The 21623-nt window shown below is 45.3% G+C and overlaps 3 protein-coding genes across 3 annotated transcripts; all 3 read right to left on the minus strand.

Moving 5' to 3' along the window:
• Positions 1-1593: 1593 nt before the first annotated feature.
• LOC144741785 (kinesin-like protein KIF17) lies at positions 1594-6435 on the minus strand. Its single transcript, XM_078624290.1, has 11 exons — positions 6205-6435; positions 5920-6066; positions 5746-5847; positions 5462-5651; positions 4431-4912; positions 3935-3997; positions 3703-3845; positions 2584-2812; positions 2220-2478; positions 1856-2005; positions 1594-1772 (listed from the first exon to the last, which is right to left on the minus strand). Exons 1-11 carry the CDS (start codon positions 6433-6435, stop codon positions 1594-1596), a joined length of 2175 nt encoding a protein of 724 aa, XP_078480416.1.
• A 1336-nt stretch (positions 6436-7771) lies between these two features.
• SH2D5 (SH2 domain containing 5) lies at positions 7772-11307 on the minus strand. The gene is given in 12 exon segments (XM_078624287.1): positions 7772-7978; positions 8284-8304; positions 8307-8407; positions 8410-8441; positions 8817-8922; positions 9233-9316; positions 9319-9415; positions 9755-9955; positions 10464-10610; positions 10934-11008; positions 11079-11159; positions 11257-11307. Coding segments are annotated over 12 exon segments (1203 nt in total).
• Positions 11308-13814: 2507 nt separating this feature from the next.
• Positions 13815-19238, minus strand: HP1BP3 (heterochromatin protein 1 binding protein 3). Its single transcript, XM_078624288.1, is given in 12 exon segments — positions 13815-14280; positions 14778-14930; positions 15163-15274; positions 15344-15503; positions 15982-16072; positions 16170-16309; positions 16824-16901; positions 17157-17273; positions 17275-17301; positions 17390-17546; positions 18247-18445; positions 19172-19238. Coding segments are annotated over 12 exon segments (1767 nt in total).
• Between the last annotated feature and the right edge of the window lie 2385 nt (positions 19239-21623).

Raw genomic sequence — 21623 nt, forward strand, 5'->3', positions numbered from 1 at the left:
GACTATATGTACCTGACTTAAACACCCAAAGAAGATGTATTAACTCAGTCTTAGTGTGCACGTCGTGTATCTGCAGGAAGTTACATTTGCTGTCAGTGGATGTCGCTCATCTTCTACATGGTACATTCTGCTCCACTGCACATCCACACATCATCGTGTCAGTTCGTAGCTCACATATGTGCCTAAAATCTAAAATGGGATTATTGACAAGACACACTGACGCAAAGCCTCGACGCAGAAGAGGAATTTATTATTTCCGTGGTTTTCTAAACATTGAAATCCCTCTTGCATTCAGTATTTGTTTTTTGACCTTTGTATCACAGTCAGTGTTCTTGAAACTGCCTTCAGTCTGAACCCCCGATGAATGCCGGGGTGATTATTTTTACTCACTCTTCACCACTTCAACCAACAAGACTGAGAATAAAAGTCTGTTTGCAAAACACTGACGTACCCTTGGTTGTGATGTGATTGGTGATTTGAGCTGTTGATGTCAGTCAGACCTTCATCCCCTGAACCGTCACAGAGCTGCACCCCAACGGCTGTCAGTCGTACTCATCTTACAGACCTATCAGCTGCTCCTTCATTTCCTGATTATCTTGAGCCCCCACATCCTTGTGGCCAGGCGGTTGCGTTCCGACCTCTGTATCCCATTACATGTTGGTCTTCTAATTCCTCCCACTATTGGAGCGACGGGGCGTTTCATTATGTAACCGGCTTGGAGCCTCTGAATGAGTATGGTTATTTGTTGCCAATTACAGCTGGCTGTTGTAGCGATACCTCTAAGCAGGGGCTCAGCTGATGGGCCAGCATCTGTGTCAAGTATATCTGCACAGAGCCAGAAAAAGGGTGTCAAATTTTGCAACGCACACGACTGAAGTCACATTAAAAATGGATGAAGAGATCAGACGATAGCCCAAAGAGAAACAGAATACTTGGGCAGAAAACATGTAATACATGACCTCTGTGTACCTGCCACCTACAGTACACATACTCATAGACACAATAACATCAGTGCAACCTTGTAATAGTAGAATTAAAATACTTTTTTTTTTGTCCATACTTGAGACTTGACTACAAAATGAATCAATTAAGGCATCAACAGAAGCAGAGAAGACTTATCAGCTGTAAGTAGTTTGCAATGGTCCACAACACAAATGAGAAATCCATCACTTCACCCTACGCCTCGTATCAAAGCAGCTCTGGAGCACTGTGGTCTTCACTGACTCCTGCCTGAATCAATATGTTTTTGTTGTGACAGTCAATACAACTAATGTTCATTTGAGGTTTTACTAATTCAATGTGTTTGTGTTTCTAGAATGTTTATTTATTCCTTGTTATGGCCTTTCATCCTTTTGGTACAATCTATTTCAAAAGCTGGTGCAACGCTTGCACCCAAAGTACTTTAACACACTGAGACGACAGGAAGTCGTGTTATTTTCGCACATGCGGAGAACAAATGATAACAAACGGGGTTTCCTGCACAGATCAGATCATGACGGGTCGAACCGAGTACTGCTGGTACGTTTGTTGGAGATATGATTAGTGTACGTGATCGGCCATCGTGTCTAAGTGACGGGTGAGTGGGGAGAACTTTCAGTTTCCCTCGCTCTGAAGGTGAGATTTGATCTTTTTGCGCTTCACCTTGCTATTGGGCATTGGGACATCCAGCGACTCTAGGCGGAAGGGGCGGGGCAGAACAGGGTCCAGGCCGGCCGGCGGGTTGATGTTGGAGCCGGTCACAGTCAGGTGGGACGCAGTGGGCGAGTGGACGGCTGGAGGAGAAACCTGACTGTGACAACCTGCTGAGCACCATGACAATGCCCTGATGTTGTTGTTGTTGTTGTTGTTTACTCACCGTGTCCCTTGGCGCTTTCACCCGCCAGCAGCTGACTCGCCCTCTTGGATTTGAAGTAACTGCTGGCGATATTTGCGCTGTCACTGCGGTCCAGCATTTCCTTGTACCTGTCCTCTTCCACCTGCTGCAGACAGACGAAGGTGAGACTCACTGGAGAGTGGGGGGTGGGGGATGGGGGGGTGTCAGTGTGTGACAACCATTGGAAAGAGAAACTCACCTTCAGTTGTTCTCCAGTGTCAGCAGCTAAGCATCTGTGGGCTACAAGTTTTGGAGACACTGCTACTTGAATCATAGTAAAAGAGAAAGACAGAACTTAAAGTATCACAAGTTGCATTCCTCTTGTTTCATGTTTCATGCATCCCACCTGAGGGCAGAGTTGTTTTCTGCACCAGGACATCGGGCAGCCTCCAGGTGGCGCTGTCTTCATCCCAGACGGCCTCTTTCTTCAGGCGGTCCAGGTTGCTGTAGTTGCAGTCGCGTCGTACCAGCAGCACCATGCGCTCCAGTAGGCTGTGCAGCAGCTGGTCGTCCTTCTCCAGCCGGCGGATGGTCGCCAGGTAGTCGTTCCTCTCCACCTCGAACTCTGACTGCAGGTCCCGGATCTCCAGTTGGGCGGCTTTCAGCTGCAGCGCGACACCGACGTGATGGTACGGTTCAATGGCAGTTCAGACGTTTTATGGAGATCCGAATTGTAAACGACCCCACAGAATAGTTTTCATTAGCCAGACCTTTTCCTGGACTTTGGCCAACATCCGGCCTTTGGCATGGACCTCTTCCTGAATGGAGTTGTAGACATTAAACAGCACGTTTTCACTCTCCTCGCTGTCCTCCGACAAGGCACTGATGAGCTGGATCTTTCTCTGATCGGCCAGGCTCTTCCTCTGTCTGTGTCTCTGCTGTAACTCCTTGTTCCTGGCCTGCTCCCCTCCAACCACCTGCTGCTCCAGCTGCTGCAGCCTGGATGTGGGTAAGCAAAGATACTTGACAGACTTCAGACGTGTTCGCTGCCGTTGGTGAGTCAGACACAGCCCACGAACCTTTCCAGGACATGTTTCTGGTCCAGATTCCCGGCTGTGGCTGCGTCGGATGAGTCTGTGAGTCTGTCTCCATCTGGATCAACTTGGACTGTGACAGCTGCGTGAGCTCCAGCAGCCTGACAAAAATTCTGATCATTTCACGCCATCAGACAAACTGAAGCTGTGTTTTATACAAAACCTTTTTGGGGAAGAAATTCTACTCTATTTTTTTTCTCAGTACAGCACCTTGTTTGATGTTTCCCCGGTTGAGAGCGTTTGTTCTTCTTCTGGGACCTTTGTCACACATCTGGAGCCCACATCTGGAAGGAAACATGTCTCATCAGTGTGGCTGCTGTTAATAAAAAGCTTTGATTTTTATCCTGAATCAATCTGTCAGTTAATTTCTACATAAATGAATAATAATAATAATAATAATAATAATAATAATAATAATAATAATAATAATAATAATAATAATAATAATAATAATAATAATAATAAATGAAACTCAATACCCGATTATTGGGTTTATTATTATAAATAGAGGAGCAAAGAATCAAGAAAATATCACTATTTAACAAAATGGAATGAAATATTTTTGACTTTTCTCATTAAAAAAAAATGAAATTGTTAAAAAGTTGTGATTAACTTCAAGTCAACAATATTAACTTCAAGTCAACAATAACAACAACATTAATATTAATAAACAAATTGCTAACCCGTGATAAATAACACAAGCCAATGAAACCTATCGGAGTTAGTTTCCTTTCCTTACCAGAGGTGTTGTGGGCAGTGGAGTCTTCGTTGACATGTTTAGTGTCAGAGCGCCACCTACTGGCATGCACCTTCTCTAAATTAGACAGTTTGGATTCATAAGACGAACGCAGGACAGCGATGTCCTCCTGCAGCTTTGCCTTGGATTGCTGTTCAGCATCGTACTCAGCCTGCAACTTGGCAAATCTCTCTTCATACTCCTACGGAGAGAGAGAGAGAGAGAGAGAGAGCCCAGTAAATGACGAGAACATTTATTTACAGTGATATACTGGGATGGGAACACAGCTACCGCTTTGATCTTCTCCCTCTCAGCATCAGAGCTGGACTCAGGCCTCGAAGGGACAACGGGGACGTCTCAGCCGAGGGGTCGGACAGTCGAGCTGCATGAAAAAAAAGTAATAACGTGAACAAATTCAAAATCTTACTGTGAATAATGGTCTTATTTCTGATCAAAACATCTCATTTCTAGTAAAAAGAAAATGTTCACACTAAAAACAACACATGGAAAAGTAACGTGCACTTATTTCAATCAAATTCTCACTTACAAAAAGTAGAAAAACTTTTGTAAAACGCAAGAACATCTTTCTGCTTATTCAATAAACAGATTTTCCTGATTATTTCAAGTGAACATTTGCTTGAAACAAGTGAAAAGTGTCTAAAAACAAGTTACTTTTTCCAGAAAGTAAATTGTAAAGAGATTTCCTGGCTATAAATTAGACAACTAACACATATATTCTTGGTAAGATTTAGAGTTTTTGCAGTGAAAACTAAAAGCAGTAGTAAATGTTTCCTGATAAAGAAGAAGCACCCTCACATGAAAGGTCAGCAGTGGCCATCTGGCCTGAGATGAGGGCCTGCAGCTTCCTGATCTCCTCCTGATACTCTCGGAGCAAAGCATCTTTGGGATCCTCGTTGATCCGAGGTCTGTTCTGGATGCTCTTTGCCCGGTTGGCGTATCGCAGCGTGCTCAGGCTTTCTTCGTAGTTGTTGTCAGCGGGGGAGAGACAGGCTATCATCAAGGTCCGTGTGTTCCCTCCCAAGGAGTCCTGCAGCAGTCTGGTCAGCTTGGAGTCCCGGTAGGGGATGTACTTGGAGCGTCCGTCCACCAGGGCAGAGATGACGTTGCCCAGAGCTGACAGGGACAGGTTGATCTTTGTGGCCTCCCGCAGTCGCTCACCAGTGGCTCCGGTTTTAGACTGACGCTCACTTCCTGCCAGATCCACGAGGTTGAGTTTGCCTGCTCGTAGGTGGTCTCCGCCGGCTGTGTCTGATGAGGTGTGGTGGCAAAGAGAGAGGAAAGAAAACACTATACATATATACTGTATATATATGCAGTACATAGTATATAGGAAGTACATTCACACTTCATCAAAGTCTGCATGTATGTAAGAGGAGAAGGTTTTGATGATGATGATGATGCTGTTTATGTGCAAATTCATTCATCAATCTTCATCTTGCTCCAGTTACGGGTCTCAGCTGTATTGGAGCTGATCCCAGCTCTCAATGGGGGAGTCACCAGCTCATCGCAGGGCCACGCACACATTCACACCTACGGGCAATTCAGAGCGACCAGTTAACCTCAGCATGCTTGTGGAGGTGGGAGGAAGACGGAGAACCTGGAGAGAACCCACACAGACACGGGAAGGAGAAAGATCTCCAGGCCAAGAATGGAAGTGTCGGTGCCAACCAACCACCCAACCATTACAATGTACATGAAACATTGGACTTGGTTCCTTAAGGTAGAAGAAGTTGAAGAGGTTTTATGCAAAGCGGAGTAGGAATGATGAAATAACCAGACTGAACCATGTGTTTTCACCGGTGCTGCAGATCTCCAGGTGGACGGTGAAGATGGAGTGGGAGCGAGATGAGTCTTTGTTCATCAGCGTGTAGCCCACCGCCCGGTTCCTCCAGCCCCGGTCGACGATTCTCTCGCACTCACCCACACTGTGCACCGTGTGCATGGAGAGGTCCCGCACATACACCCCACGCTCGGGGTGCTCTTTGAGCTAGGACACACCAAACCACACACCGTCTAAATCTTGGTCAAACACCTCGTCTCCAGTGGGACAACAGTCGTCACAGTCAGTTCTGGAGACCAACCTCCAATCTCTGTTTGGTGTCGTTGCCCAGAAGGTCTCGTATTTCTTCATTGTAAATCTCCAGGTAGGACGCCCTCACCAGGAACTTGGTGTTTTCTGCACACTAGAAACACAAACACACAGAATGTTTTCCAACAGCCACACACCTCACGGACTGTGACATTGCACAAGGTACCTGAATGCTCTCAAAGATGTGCTCAAAGGCTCGCGGAATCACCCCCCTCTGGGCTGAGGGCTCGGACACCCCCTGCATGGTGAAGGACTTACCACTTCCGGTTTGACCATAGGCGAAGACGGTGCCGTTGTATCCCTCGGTGACGCCCTGTAAGAAAAACGTGGCATCTGTGACCTTTGCAAGTGACTGACAGCTCCCCGTTAAGTACATAATGAGCACTGGGGTCATTTCCAATAAGGTATCAGCTGGACCAAAAGGGAGTCCAGTGACTTGTTTGAATCCCACCTCAACCAATGGATATGCAATCTCATTGTACATCTGCTCAGTGGTTTGGTCAATGAAGTAGGTCCCATCAAAGGTGAACTGTTTGGGGGGCTCATCCGCCGCTGAGGGTTTCTCTATGAAGCACTGGCAGCGCTGCAGGTCCATTGAGAGCGCCATCTTGGAGCCCAGAGCCTTCTCCCTGTCATTCAGAGGTCTGCACCTGACCACCACCTTCACAGCCTCGGACCCCATGTCTGAGCAGACAGAGCTCCACAAGTCCCCGCAAATCACACACTAAAAAAAACACTCCCCAGGGATCACACTGGTGATCCGCAGACATGGAGGTGATCGTCGTCCTCTTACGTATCGGCGCAGGTCCGCTGCTCGGCCGCGGCGTCCACATGTCGCCTAGCAACCACCCCATCCAGGTGTTAAAGATACAGAACAGATCGTTGAATTGGAACTGGAAACGGTTCTAAACACAACACGGCACCTGGCGGACCTTTATTCGTCCATTTCAAACGCACGCGAGTTAAGCAGAAAGGTTTTTGAACAATATTTGAACAATTTGTTGTACAATATATTTCTTTCAATTCTTGTTCCTCTGAATTAAATATGTTTGTATTGCTCGTTTCTCGTGATGGAAAACTGGTTTGACAGTTGTTTTTCTCCAGGAACACTTACTGAGAAGTTAGCTAGCTGCTAGCTAAAGGTTCAGCTAGCTGCTAGCTAACTATGTTTTTCATACTTTTCCGCCATGTTTAAAACTGTGTACTTTGGGAAACTAAAATATTTGAAGTCGTACATCTCGGACCCAGTGACGAGTCATTGGTGTTGGAAGTGGCAAATATTTAATTTCTTTGCCTGGTGGCCTTTTACAGTTAGATTTGTGACGTCACTATGCTAAATTCAGAATAAACCTCCAGCTACAAAGTTCTGATTGAACAGTAAAGTCACTGAAAATGAACTGAAGAATAAAACACTGCCTGCTGTAACTGATTGCAGCCATTGCCATTTTCTATTTGTACAAGGAACATTGTTACGAAGAGAAGACAAATTCACTGAGATGAGAATTCAGTCTGAGATGTTGACAACAGTGAAAGTATCGGACATAGTTTCTGTCCACAAATAACATATTTTGAAATGGCAACAAATACAGGAGAAGACATTTGTGTCATATGAAAACACGTTGATATGTATTGGTATTGTCTGACTCTAACATAAAACACAAAACATGACAAAAAGATTTGTAAAAGTCAAAAAGATTGACATAAAACATTGACAACTTGGCAGTTGGAGAAAAAAAACCCTAAAGATTGAAATAATCTCATGTCTTATTAAAACACTTTTCCTCTGAGGCCCTACCGGCACACAAAATGTATTTTAAAAGTTATATAAAAAATATAAAAGCAGCAAGTCCCCTTACTTTGACAAAGTGACAGACATGAAGTGCCAACACATTAAGAGCGTTTTACAAAGTTTGTGAGACCTCTCACCACACCGGATGTGATTAATACATGAAATGTGTGCAACAGGGGGGAAAAAGTGTCAGACTCTCTGAGGTTGGCAGTCAATACGTGTCCAGGGTTTAGACCCATCCCTTTCTGGCCGTACTTTTAATTCGGGCTTTGTTCATGCCCTTGTGAGGCTTCTCAGCCTGCGGTCTGATGGCGCTCTCCTCCCACTCGTAGCAGTGGTTCACCCGGGCACAGCTCAGCACGCAGGGCAGTTCGTCCTGCTCCTCAGTGTAGTGGTCAATCAGTTCAGCGAGGGAATCGAATTCCGCCTTACACTTCTGCCCTCAGACAAAGAAACACAGACAGTTGGTGGACGGAGGACTGCACAAACAAGACCAAGCTGGATGAGATTTCCCTTATTGTCCCTTGTAAATCATTTGACTTAAAAGGTCCTAATACCACAACATTGTAATCGTGGTTTCAATATTCAAAAGAGAGAAAATATGTATCACACGATGCAGAAAAGAACAATTTAAAGTGGTAAACGATGAATCGCCACAACTTTCTGGAATTCTGCTGAAAATACAAACACTCCAGCATGTTTGAACAAGCACATTAATGGGACTTCTGCCAGAACTATTACCTCCAGTAGGAATTTCCTTTCCATGTGTTTTCGATGAGGTGTGTGATCAGACCAGAGGGAAAGCGAACGATGAGAGAGCCACATTTGTTTTTTTTAGGATGTGGACAAAGGAGGTATGATCCAGAACATCATCTGCGAGCAGGGAATAACTGCTGTCACTGCAAGACACAAAGCACTTCTGCTTGAGTGTGTCCGAGGCACAATTTCATGTCCACACATTCTCTCCAAAACATACAAACAATGAAATTAAAACAATACCAATCTGTGCCAAACTTTACCAAAGGTGTGACGTAAAATAATATGAATTCACGCCAACGTAGATTTACCAATATCGATTTTTCTGAGTTTTTCTGATTTTTGGGACTTTCCCAAAACTTTGGACTTACTTAGTTTTCCAGAAACCTTTAAGGCCTTTAAACCTTTTAAATGGACATTTTAAAATACCCTGGTTGTCATGATGGATAAATCCTGGTCAGAGAAAAGGGATTAAAGCCCAGTGGGACGTTGTCGGACAAAGACGGGGTGAGACTCACGCTGCGATACCAGCCCAGCACCACACTGCATGAGCCAGTGCTTCTTCTGTTTCGGCCAAGCTCGGAGCGCGGGGTCTCCTCGCCGGCGCCTTGTCTTTGTCCTTTTCTGTTTGACAAGTACAAGAAGAAACCATTGTGATTTCAGATATTTGTGGAGATTATTCCATAGAAAAAAAAACCAACAACCCCAAAACATAGTAGGATCTTTGTTAGTCATGTTTGTGCTTGTTGAAAGAGTCAAGTGAAGATGAAAGTGTTCCAAAGAGAGACGTAAGACCTCCCCGTGAGATGAGCCCAGCGTCCTCCGCCTGCCACCACAGCACACGTGAGTGACTCCCCGTCACCTAACGCTGAACGTCTGCGTTACCTAATCAACTCTTTGACCCTTGAAAGCGCTCGGTGAACACTCGGCCCACCTTGTGAGGCACTCAGCCGCTCCTGAACATTGCGCTGTTTGAGCGGTGTGAACGTGAAGGAACGGTACGCTCCAGAGCTCAGTACTTTGTTCGGATAGCTTTTTTGCGCACGAGAGAAGGGGAGGAATTGGGGAAGACGTCGTCTTGGCCGTTGTACGGGTCACCAGAGGACTTCTCTTTTTTCTGCAGATGGGAAAAAGACAGTGTCAGGACATCTGTATGCTTCAGGGTTTTAACCACCTGGTGAACGTTGGTCCAGTGACGTTTCGCTCCAAAACAATTTCTGAACTCTCCCATTGCTTCACTCTATGTACTAGTAAGTCACTTCTCCGAAAACAGCTCCAGCAACGATGAACGTCCCTCTCGCTGTGTCAAGTAAATAAATCTCTGTCGACTTGATGCTGTGAACAAATAAAGTTCACGTGCGCAGCAATAAAATATTGTCTCTATAGCGTGAACACAAATTGTTTGTACTATCAAGGCAATGTGAAGAAGAGATGAGGACGTTAAGGTTCCCTCAACCTTTGTCCCGGGTAACAGCCCTCGAAATGGGGCTCGTCTGAAGGACACCAGGGCGCTGACACTCAGCGGGAAGCCGTGGTTGAGCAGGGACGGGCTGCGTCGCGGCACTGGGCCTGAGGAGTGCTCCTGGGCCTCCTCTGGGTGCTTCTCTACGTAACACAGCTGGAAACAGCGGCACAGCAGCAGGTTCAGGAACTGGGCCTGGAGGAGATAAAAACATGCAGAATGAGGATGAACGCCCCTCCGTTTTATGTGCTCTTTGGGCGTCACCAGGGTTTGTCCAGGGGAGCTGTGGTGACCTGACTTCTTCACAAGAGCTGCTGTTTTTGTGTAATTTTGTTTGTTAATTCCGAAAAAAAAGCAAAGCTAATTTGAATTGATCTGCGGCAAAGAGGAAGTTGGTTTGTTGCATCCATTTGGAACTGTTCACTCTGTTGTTACGAGGTTAGGCTAAGCTGAACTTTGGTGGATTTGTTTGTAGAGATCATACACATCCTCTCCAAGAAACAACAGAACACTGTTCAAACATACACAGAAGAGAAGGGTGTATTTGTGGCATCTGGCAGCTTGTTCCGAAGAAGCTTGTTCAATATGTGGTGAAACGTCTTCAAGCAAACTACTACACGTCCAGAGGCCTGCGAATGAACCCAACAAGATCCAGGACGTGTAGGACAGAGAACCTCCAGGGTGTCTGCACGCGTGTTCTTACTGCTCTGGCGTGTCTCGCTTTGAAGACATGGCAATAAAGTTGGGCGTCGGCGCTCCCTGGGTTGTGGGAGACGAAGGCGAACTGGGCGTCAGCGGGCCGGGCGGTGGACAGAGAGACTCTACGCAGGGCGTGAGCCATCAGGAGCGTCTGCAAAACAAACATGGTTTTATGTTTGGAATCTGAATTCATTAAGAGGTCTGTAGACAACGTCACACTAAATTAAATTAGAAATATACATGACATATAACAAATAGATATCTTGTTCATCCACTAACACACACAACCCATGACCTCAGGAACAAAGAAAAATGGGCAGTTCACATGCTCTTTTAGTTATGGAGGACAATGGAAATAAACACATTTCAAAGAATTAAAGATAAAACAGCGCTGGGTTGTACGAGGACATCTCAAAACACATCTGCATACAGAATGAAATACCACAAGAGGTTGAAGGTGAGTGTGCTGCTTACCGTCTCATCCTCATCGTACATTTTCACACCTTTGATGGAGAACTTGAGGGACACGGGTCGTCTTCTCTTGCATGCCTAATTCAAATCAAAGCGTTATTGAAGCCGCAACACCACTGTAGGGAACCTCCGGGAGATCAGGACTGACTTTAAGGGACTTCAGACAGACGTGAAGTTGGGTCATCTGATCGTCCAAACAGTTGTCATCCACAGGAAACGAGCCTACATACTGACAGGCAAACACACCAATGATCAGTACGCAGTCATGGGGGTACTGCACACACACACACACACACACACACACACATTGAAGTTACTGGAGGTACCTCTGCTGATCGTGTCACTGTCCCGTCCTCCCTGGCCGGTGTTTCACCCATGACGCCCGTTTTTGTCCTTATGAGAACCAGGAATGAAGGAAATAAAATACTTCACAAGAAAGGGACAAGATGAACGCTGAGAAATCAAAAGTAACACGATCACGAGTTATTTATGGAAGTTAAAATGTGGTTAAAGTCAATCTGTGTCTGAACACATAGTTTCCATGACTGAATAACATTTGCACATAGATGATTCCGACAAATAAATACATTTTCCATTCCCAACAGCAGAATGAGCTTTGATTGGTGACATGTCATGTGGTTTGATACCAAACAGTTCAGATAGTTCTGTGTGGCTGGAACATGAACAAAATACAGTCAGCGTCTGGGAGGCGACTTGACTTGACTTTTTTTCCATGACTTTTTCCTACATTTTCAGGCTTCATTTACTTAAAAAAAGAAAATAAAAAGTTCCTAGACCCAGAAATTAGTGAAAATCAGCAGTATCTGAATGTGTGGAGTCAAATAACGTCATGATGCTGGAGTCGTGGGTTGAAACTTAAACTTGGCTTTGAGGTGTTTGCAGGTACAACGGAACGGTCGACGTGTAAACGAGCTGAAACGACTTGGAACGAGTCGTGAAGAAACGCAGCTAAACGACACGAAGTTTTCACACCTCCACCAGCCTCTGGCGTCTCCACTCGCCCGGGCGAGGACACCCAGCGCGGCCACTTACCTGCCGCTGCCCCGGGGCCCAGGTGTGCTGCTGCCGGTGGTGGTGACCGGAGGCGGAGCCCGAAGGAGAGGAAGAAGAGGAGGAGGAGGAAGCCGTCTAAACGTGCTCTTCCTTCTATATGAAACTCGTCCTTGTCTGTCTCCCCTCACATTCCTGATTCTTGCGCAATCTCTCTGTGACGTCACACATCCAGGGGCGGAAGAAAAAACGTTGTGTCGTTTTCATTTTAATTTAAGCTAGCACGTTTCACGAAATATGTCCTTCTCTGAAGGGCAGCTTGGTTGTAAATGGAACATTATTTATCTAAAGTTCGTCAGTGCTCCGAACAAGACATGAAATTGAACAAGTCGAACAAGACATGAAATTGTTCGAGCAGGAATTGTTTCAACTTAAACTAGAAAACCACCGCCAAGTAGCTCATTTCCACCCAATGATTTTTAAAGTTTTGATTTACACCAAATATGAACATATTTAACCATATGTTACCTACATCAATCGATTCCTGGACATAGAAAACGCCCATTTGTAAATTCAGTGATATCATTTTCAAAATTCACTTTTGAGTTACTTTGCTAACAGACAGACAAATGGCAACAAACCCATAATCTCCTTGGTGGAGGTAATAATGAAGGAAACGGCCAGGCCACTTAAACACACACTAAGCTGCTCAACACCTTTGGTGTCACTAAAAGGTCCTTGTCAGATTTAACATCCCAAACCCTGGCGGAAAAACAAGATGTCTTGAGGTAGTATCGGCATTCTGCCAACAATGATCAGGAGCTCGTTCCAGAAAGTAGGTTTAGTGGAAACGTTGGTTAATTCGGAATAAGGAAAGTCTATTCACTGAAATCAAACCATACATCTTTAAAGTTTCATGTCTGAATCAGTAACACTGAATTGAGGAATGTTGAGCAGCATCTCAAGACTCACTCGACCTTTCACTAGATCTGCTCTCTGGAACAGTTCCCACAGAGAAAAACACCCACAGAGCAGCTAGTCAACGATGACACAGTGAAATAAGGGGTACACAAGTATACAAACATCGCCATTTTATTAATGACCTGGAAAAAAGCTGACCAACACAAGGAATACATGCATGCGGGGTATGTATGAGCTATGCTATGAGCCTTTTTTTCCAGATTCACAACACACATTTTGGGGATTTCGTACTGGATCACAGCTGTGAAGCAATATAATCAATTAATGTATATGCCCGTTTACACACACATCAAATGATATTCAGAGTTATTTTTTATATGAATACCAACAGTGCTTCAACTGCAACGGATCAGCTGCAGGCCTGATCTTTTCCAGGGGCTATGTTCTGTTTAAATCAACAAATACAGATCATATACGGACAAATATGGATATCAGGTCTGATGCGGTACTGCATGTCAAAAATACTTTCAAATTCAGGATGTTTTATAAAACAATATCAATGGTATTATTTTAAATCCACATTTGAACTTAACCCTTTCAACCCTGTGAGACTGATGTCACAACTCGTTGACGGTGTGTGCCGCCAGCACCTAAAGACTGGAGAAGATGGATATAAAAAGGAAGAAGCCTCTAAGAGGCTCTAGTTACAGTATATGTCGCATCAGGTGACGTTTACCAAGCTGGCAGTTGGTCACACATCTGTTTCCATAGAAACGCAGAAATGTTCTACACACGGTGATTAAAAAGGAAACTCAGATACTCTCAATGTACAGGAAACGTAACTGGTCGGACAACGTTCGTATTCTACAATAGAAAAAAACTACTGCTCTGTTAAAAAGAGGGTAAAAAACAAAAAGAGAGCACTGAAACAAAGCGGCAGACTGCTGCAGGTTCAGAGCGGCCCGGCTGATGGAGACCTCAGTTTTTCCCTCTCTTGGACTTGCGGGTGGACTGCTTGCTGCTCTTTGTCTGAGGCTCCGGGGGGGAGACGACCTTGGCGCGCTTCGCCCCGCCTTTGGTTGCTGTCTAACGGCAGGCTCTGCAGGCGACGCCTCCTCCTGCTTGGATCTCTTGCCCCTCGTCGTCTCCTTTGCGACAGCAGGCTCCTCAGAGGACAATTCTTCGGGTTTCGACCGTCTGGACCCGCCTTTGGGCGTCTCCTTGGCTGCAGGTTGCTCTGAGACGGCGGACTCCTCGGGGGACGACGGTCGCTTGGACCCCGTTTGTTCATCTTTTTGACAGCAGGCGTTTTGGGTTTTTTCGCAGGAGCTCTCCTCTTGACTGGTGTGACTTTAGCTGAAGGTGCAGACTCTTTCTTTGAGGGTGATTGTTTTTTGCCGTCGTCTTGGGTGAAGCCACTGCCTTTTTGGCGGGGGACTTCTTTGCCAGGGTGCGTCCCTTGCCTCTAGCCTTTGACTGGCTAGTGCTTCGTGATTTCTTTGGTGGTGGAGGACGGCGGGCCTTGGGTGGAGGCCTCTTCTGTGCTTTCCTGGGAGATGGTTCAACAAATAGTTATTTGAGCTGGAGGAGCAGGTCATGTATTGTTGAAATGAACTGAATACACAATGTGTCCATATGTTGAATTAGGGCTGGGCGATATCTCCATATTTGTATTCATTTATATTAACAAGTGACACGAGACCCGTTCACTTAGACCGGGGGTGTGCAAACCGGTCCTCCAGGGTCACCTACCCTGCAGGTTTCAGATGTCACCCCGGACCAGTTTGGACACCCCTGACTATATGTTAAAATGTGTGTACTGATCCACGTAGATCAACAATGTAGAGAAGAGAACTATGATGCACGTTTACAAAGCTGTGCTTTATCATGGACATCCTTACACACACACACACACCTCCTGCGGGGTGGCGCTTCATCCTCAGAATCGTCCTCGTCCTCTTCCTCCTCTTCAGATTCGTCCTCATCTTCGGACTTAGCTGTCCGCCTCCGTTTGGGTGCAGAGTCTTGTAGAGGTTTATTGAATTTCTCCGGGTACAGCAAGGTCGGGCTAAAAAGAACAAGTGACAAGAAAAGGTCAGAGAGAGAACACACACACGAGAACAGGACGAGTTGAGGAGACGGTATAGTTGTGACTAAATATTTGCTGTTTGTTATGTTCTAATTTGGGGGTGTGGAAATTTAAATTTTTTTAAACACCAGTGAGTGAGAAGATTTTAGACCAAATGAGAGGCATGAAAAAAATAGTGGATGCAGAACAGTGTTAAATGCTACTCAAGTACCTCGGGTAGAACGGGAAAGACAGCCGGTACGTCCCCGTGAAGCCATGACCGGTGATCTGCTCCATCCAGCCGAGGACTTTACACTTTGTCAGCGTCCTCCGCAGATTGGCCACTGAGGACACAGGATGTCCTTTAGGACCAGTTATAATCTGAGGCAGTCAGCCGGCAGTGGGTGACATACCTAACTGGTACTCCTTGATATCCTTGTTAGCATCTAACAAGTACTTGCGCAGAGTGGTGGTGCTGCAGGTCTTGGGTTCGTTCATGGCGGTGATGGCCGCTGTGATGGCGTCCTCCAGGTGGCCGCCCTTCAGCATCACCTTGTTGCCACTGCGCTTCAGCTGTGGCAGATACAGGTGGATACCAACACTTTAAAAACAACAGCTGGCTGCTGGGGCTATGTCCCCCTTTTAGTCTTATTCTTTAGTTTATTCTTCAAACCATTTATTGAACAACTGTCATGTCTCCACCAAGGAAAGCAGCATAAAGAAGAGTAATATTGGTCTGGGGGGGGGTCGACAATCGGATGGACAGATCCATCTCCATGAATGAACTGTGGCTCTCAAAGGTCTACGATGATATTACTGTTGGAAGTCCGAAGTGATGACACACTTAAAAACAAGCCAAGTTGATAGTGTTGTTGCCATGGCAACATGCGGATCAGTAAAACAACTGTGGGGGTGAGGTTTGTGTCTGGGCGGTGAGCAGCATTTGTTTTGGGTGTGAATTTCAATGCTGTCTCTGCAGATAAGGTGGGTCTTCAGGCTTCACGTGGACGACTGGAAATGGAATTGGATGCAGTGACGTGAAGACATTTACCTGGAAGGTCCCCGAGGCTCCCTTTCCAGTGATCTGCTCCAGCTGTCCTCTCTCCACGGCCTTCACCAGGGCCGTCTTCAGGACCTCTGGTCTGCCGAGGAGTCAGAGGCAACGCATCATTGACGTACTGACAAGTACCGTTCTGCTGGTCTGACACAACACACTGACCGGTGTAAATACGTATGTACCTGGTATCGATTTTAAAACTGGGGAAGTGCTGCTCCAGATACTTCTTGATCAGGTTGTAGGAGGCCTCTTTGGGCTCACAGAGCCGAGTGATGATGAGGGGCAGAGCATCTCCCAGAGACTCCTGCTTCTGAGCGGAGTTCTAAGACAGAATGTTTGACAGTTACCATCAAACCATGTCAAACTCCCCAGAAAATACGGGAGATGGGAATCCAATAGTTAAATCAGTCACAAAAATAATGTTTTCATCACATCCGTTGTGTTGATATTTGTCACGGATGCTTTCTCCAAAAGTCTTTTCTTTCTTCTTTGCTGTGTGTAGTCGGCTATATTGAAACGTGCATTTTTACAAGACACAACTCTTAGGAAAAGCTCTCAGAAAACAACTTCATGTGGCGTGAAAACTGACAGAGTTGAGATAAAACAATTACTGTCAGTCTATTTATTTTCCATCATTATGGACGCATCATGGATGTGGGTCCATCATGTTACAGGCTAATCACGTATCTCTGCTGTGTCTCACCCGGCGTTCACGTTTCACTTAAATGACAATGTAAATGACATGTGTTTGAATGACTAATGATACTAAACCTCTTCTGACAAAAGCTGTCATGAACAAATGCTGATGTACACGTAACGATGTAATGTCACTTCACTCCTCTGCTGTAACACACCTTCAAAGAAGTCGACTGCTTCCCAATGGTGAAGGTTCCTGAGAGACCTTTTCCTTTCAGCTGCAGGTGAGATGCACAAACGAGTGATTAAACTGTATTGTACCTATGTCTTAAAAACATCAAACCACATTCATCCCTTCAGATTTCAATCCATGTACTTCGTGACATATCACTGCCATGTACACTTCACACTTGTTATGTGTATGTATGTATATATATATATATATATATATATATATATATATATTTGATTTAATTGATGCACCGTGTTGTGTTGTTTTTAAACATTAAAACAGAAAAATGTAGAGTATGTACCTGTTTTATGGTGCCCTTCTCCAAATGTTTCTTCATCGCTTTCTTGATGAGGAACTTCTTCTTGTCAAGCTCCATCCCTGGGTATTTTTTCACGATGTACTTCATGACAGGACTGGTAGGAAACCCCAGAGCGATCGTTGCAGGACTGCAGAGACACATGACGGTAAAAGTACGAAAACCAGAGTCAAACCAGTGGGCTCACATGAGCTCTGGGGGACAGAACACGTACACACCGTAATGGCTTCGATTAAGATATTGTCCACTTTGTTTTGGGTGCCTGCAAAGTTGGTAACAGGAATCTTTTTCTTCGTAGTGACGCTAGCCCATGCAGGGATCGTCCTTTTCACCTTCTTCGCTTTGGCTTTCTTGTACTTGTAGCCATCCTTCAACCTGTTGTCAGACGGAGCGAGACAAGTTCAGTGACGCGGCTCGTTTCTCTAGGAGCGATATTTCACTGTGATCGTCACCACCCTTATCTTTATCACATCCTCACCTTAGTAGGAGAACATAGCAGTGTGTTGCACACTGTCCAGCCGCGCAGTCCTTGCATTTGTCACTTTGTCCATTAGTCAGCGACGGGAAAGACAAAATGAAGTTTCAGAACATTTGTCTTAATGACAACCACTGTGATTTGATTGCTAGGCTTGTGTGTTTGTGTGTGTGTGTGTGTTCTAGGTGCATCACTCTGACTACTTTTTGAAGTTTAGAACAAAAAGAGACTTCGGCATTGGAAATAAGAGGTCTGCTGAATTCAGATCATACTGTAGTATCATAATGAAATCAATGAGGGTCAAAACCAGAATATTGTCTGTCTTTATCCTGACTACATGCAGCTCACTAGTATAAATGCACTGTAACAAAGACCTCTGCCCCTGGACAGCTCGTAGCAGCGGACAGGGCGTGGTATCTATGTCTGACAACCACACAGAGTGGTGGTGAATGTGGCTGCGACAGGTCACATCTGTAAAAATGTGACAGCCTTCTGTCATCCAGCAGAGGTAAGGATAATATAAACAGATAAAAGTGCTATCAAAGTGAAATATCGCAGTGTTCCTTGTACTGGCAGCACAGCTCTTTCAAGGAAACTCACTCTTTCTTCTCCGTCCCTTCTCTGTTTTCAGCCACATCGGCTTCCTCGGCCTTCTCGCCATTCTCGGTGGGCTCTTCTTCGCCCGCAGCCGCGCCGTCCTCACCCTCACCCTCGGTCGCTGGTGACTCGTTTGTTGCTGCTGAAGATGCAGCCTGCTCCTCGTCGGCGGAGGGCGACTCCTCCTGGGTTTCTTCAGGTTCTGAGGGAAGGGTTCAGAAAGGGAGGACAATATTAAACTTAGTCACAGTAGGAGGGAATATGACGTGCAAATAAAATAACATGGAATCAGACTCTTAGCCATTAGTCTAGTATCCATGATTGTTGTCTTTTAAACATCCAGCTCACAGAGAATATAAGAAAATATGAAAGTATCTTGTTCTGTTATGGGTTTTTTTTGATACTGCTGTGTATCATTTGGCCCAGTGAGCATGACTCTTTAGGCAAACAAACAGATGAGTTTGTTCGACAATATTTCTACAGTTTTTACATAAAATGGACAAGTATCACAATGGTCAAAGTGCAAAATGATGTAAAATGATCCAGGATACGTGGGGAAAGACCTCCTCTACCCTTTGTGATGTGGGCTGATGTTTTCAAATACAGTAATGTTGTCCAAAAACGTGTATTATGTACTGGGCATACTTGAGATAACACTCTGTAAGAAGTACTTTAGAAGTGCATTTTCAGATGGGAGGTTTCATAGAAAGTCGATTCTATAATGTGCTGGTTGGCATTAGGTAGACGCTGGTTCTACAGGCTCGTTGATGTGTGAGGAGCTTGTTGAAGACACACTCATCTGAACAGTCACACGTCAGTGGTGTGATGGACACCGGAAGAACGGTGAGAGAGTGTGTGTTTGTGTGTGTCCGTGATGATGGTGCGTTCACGGGGCGTCCGTTCACCTGAAGGACGACACCGGCCTCACCTTTCTCGGCTGCAGCGGAGGAGGGCTTCTCCTGGGTTGGAGTCGCTGCTGCTCGGCGAATCGGCATCACACAATATTGACCTGGACGAGAGACAAATACCACGTACATGAAGGCCGGGAAACAACACTTTTCACATCCCACTCCGCGCATATTAAAAATGGCGAAAGCCAAACCCACTTCATTCATCGAAGCCCATTATCGTTGAGCAGAATGAGAGCTGGCAGGTTTACCGTCAATTACCGGAGCCGTCGGGTCGCTGCTGCGCATTTACTCGGCTTTCCGAGGTTCCTCGTTTTTCGCAAATTCTTTTGGGGGGGTAATTTCGCCATTTTGTCCGCTGGTTTAACGTTACCCACACGGTGATGGCGTCGCACAAGCACATCAAATTCATTCGCTTGCACGGAGAAGGAAGCGCCGGCCGACGGACTGTGCAGCACTTTTAGCTAATGATACAATGCACTGCAAAACACCCTTACCTTGCACTTATGGAAGGAAAGTAATATAGTAGAGTCAATTTCTGCACAATCCTTTATTTCGGTTTCTCTGTTTACGAGCCCCGCCCCGTCAGGACCGTTGGTGACGTCACGCCGTCACGTACACGGATGGCCGTCGTCATTTCGTCTCTGTAACATATGAACCGCGAAACCACTCAAGAGATACTTTGAATGTCAATCACGACATTCTACTTCATTTGCAGCACTCGAGGAGTCACTGGCCACAATACCTTAAAAAAAGACATCTCCAGTAAAACTTTTCCTTCAATTGTGGAAATTAGTGTCCGCACTGTTCTTTCTGTAGCAAATACTGTCAAAAGACTACAGCTTGTGTGAGGTTTTGTCAAGGAGCCTGGACTACGACTCCCATGACCCTTTGCCTCCGAGGCGCTGATCTACTGACCTGAGTCCTTCGCTCCTTCTTTCTCCTCAAATCAGCAGAAAAGTCCAGCGACACAAAAACAGATGGAGCCAGTGACTATGTCGGCACTTTCTCAGAACAAACCTGTTTGTTATATGTATTAAATTACATATGTTGATTGTGCGCAGCTTTAAAATGATCAGATGAGGTTCATCTAATGTTTTTTCTCGACATTCACATTCACACATGTGTGAATGTGAATGTGTGGATGTGTGCTCCTGTGTGGTAGAGACAGTATTGGGTATGGGGGGGGGGGGCAATCAATCAGGCAAACATCTGAAAAATAAATACAAATGATTAATTACTTGATTATCAAGTTCCCTGCCAAATACGTGACTTTGGCTCCAGTTACTCCAGAAACAAAAGAGCTTTTGAAGCTGATGAATGCATCAGCGATCCAGATACAATCACTCCTCACATAAGCTTATCTGATAAAACGTGATACTGTCACTCACAGATGTGATGAGGCTAAATGGAGCCACACCCAAACGTAAATGTAAGGAATAACCATTTGAACAAAGGTGCTGAAATGAGTGATCCCAACGGTGTGTGGGCTGCCTGAGTTTCGGAACATAAGGGACCGTGTGAGATGGGGGTGCCACTGACTAACGGCCCTTTTCCAAAATACGATTCTTGTGTGACTCAACCCGACTTATAGTCAGTCATGAGCTGAGCCGATACTCAAACGTCAAGTCTACAAATTACCTGTCTCTGAATGACCACTGTCAAAGAGGGACGTCCCAAGCACTAGACCTGTGTGGTAGCATCTGTCCAGACCTGAGACGTACGGTTACTTGAAAGGGGACCATTGTTCCCAGTGAGCACCGTCTTGTATTGACGAGAACTTAGAACCACCTGAACATACAGGAAATATTCATTTTTATATAATCAAATGAAAATAAATGTCTTCATTCTCTGCTGTTAATGCAGTTTAAGGCAATTTCTTATGGACTACAAACACTGTGCACAGCTTTTATACAATCTATGTGCTCTCTCCCTCCAGTCGGGAAACCTGTGCCATTGCACACTTGACATGTTCTTGTGGCTTGTGGTGTCCCTGCGCCTTCCGTTTTTCTTTTATCTGTCTGTACAAACGATCGCACTGTGACAACAATACATCTCAGTGTTTCGCTACAGTAGAACTTGTGGCAAAATACAAGAAACAAAATCATCTGTAGAGTAGAAAGGAAGTTACATTATAAAAGATTCTTCAATTTAACGTCACAAGAGACCAATCAGAGACCATCTCTATTTGGGGTAGGGTGCCACTTGGCTTGTCAGTCAGGGTCCAAAGCAAAAGAAAAATGACATGACTATCTATTCCACCAATGTCTAAAAACAACATCCTCCATCCAAGTTTTCCTTTCTAGATGGTTTTGGTGTGAGACGTTGGAGACATCAGCTGGACCAGGACAGGAGCTGTGGATGATGTTTGTCAAACGTAAAAAAGTAATGTCTCTTTCCACAAATCATCACTCAATGACTGAAGATAATCCACATAACTTGTCGTGATGAGTTTCCTTTAGCTTTTCCTCA

The sequence above is a fragment of the Lampetra planeri genome, unplaced genomic scaffold (assembly GCF_965212315.1).
Source record: "Lampetra planeri unplaced genomic scaffold, kcLamPlan1.2.h2 scaffold_714, whole genome shotgun sequence".
Lineage (NCBI taxonomy): Eukaryota > Metazoa > Chordata > Hyperoartia > Petromyzontiformes > Petromyzontidae > Lampetra > Lampetra planeri.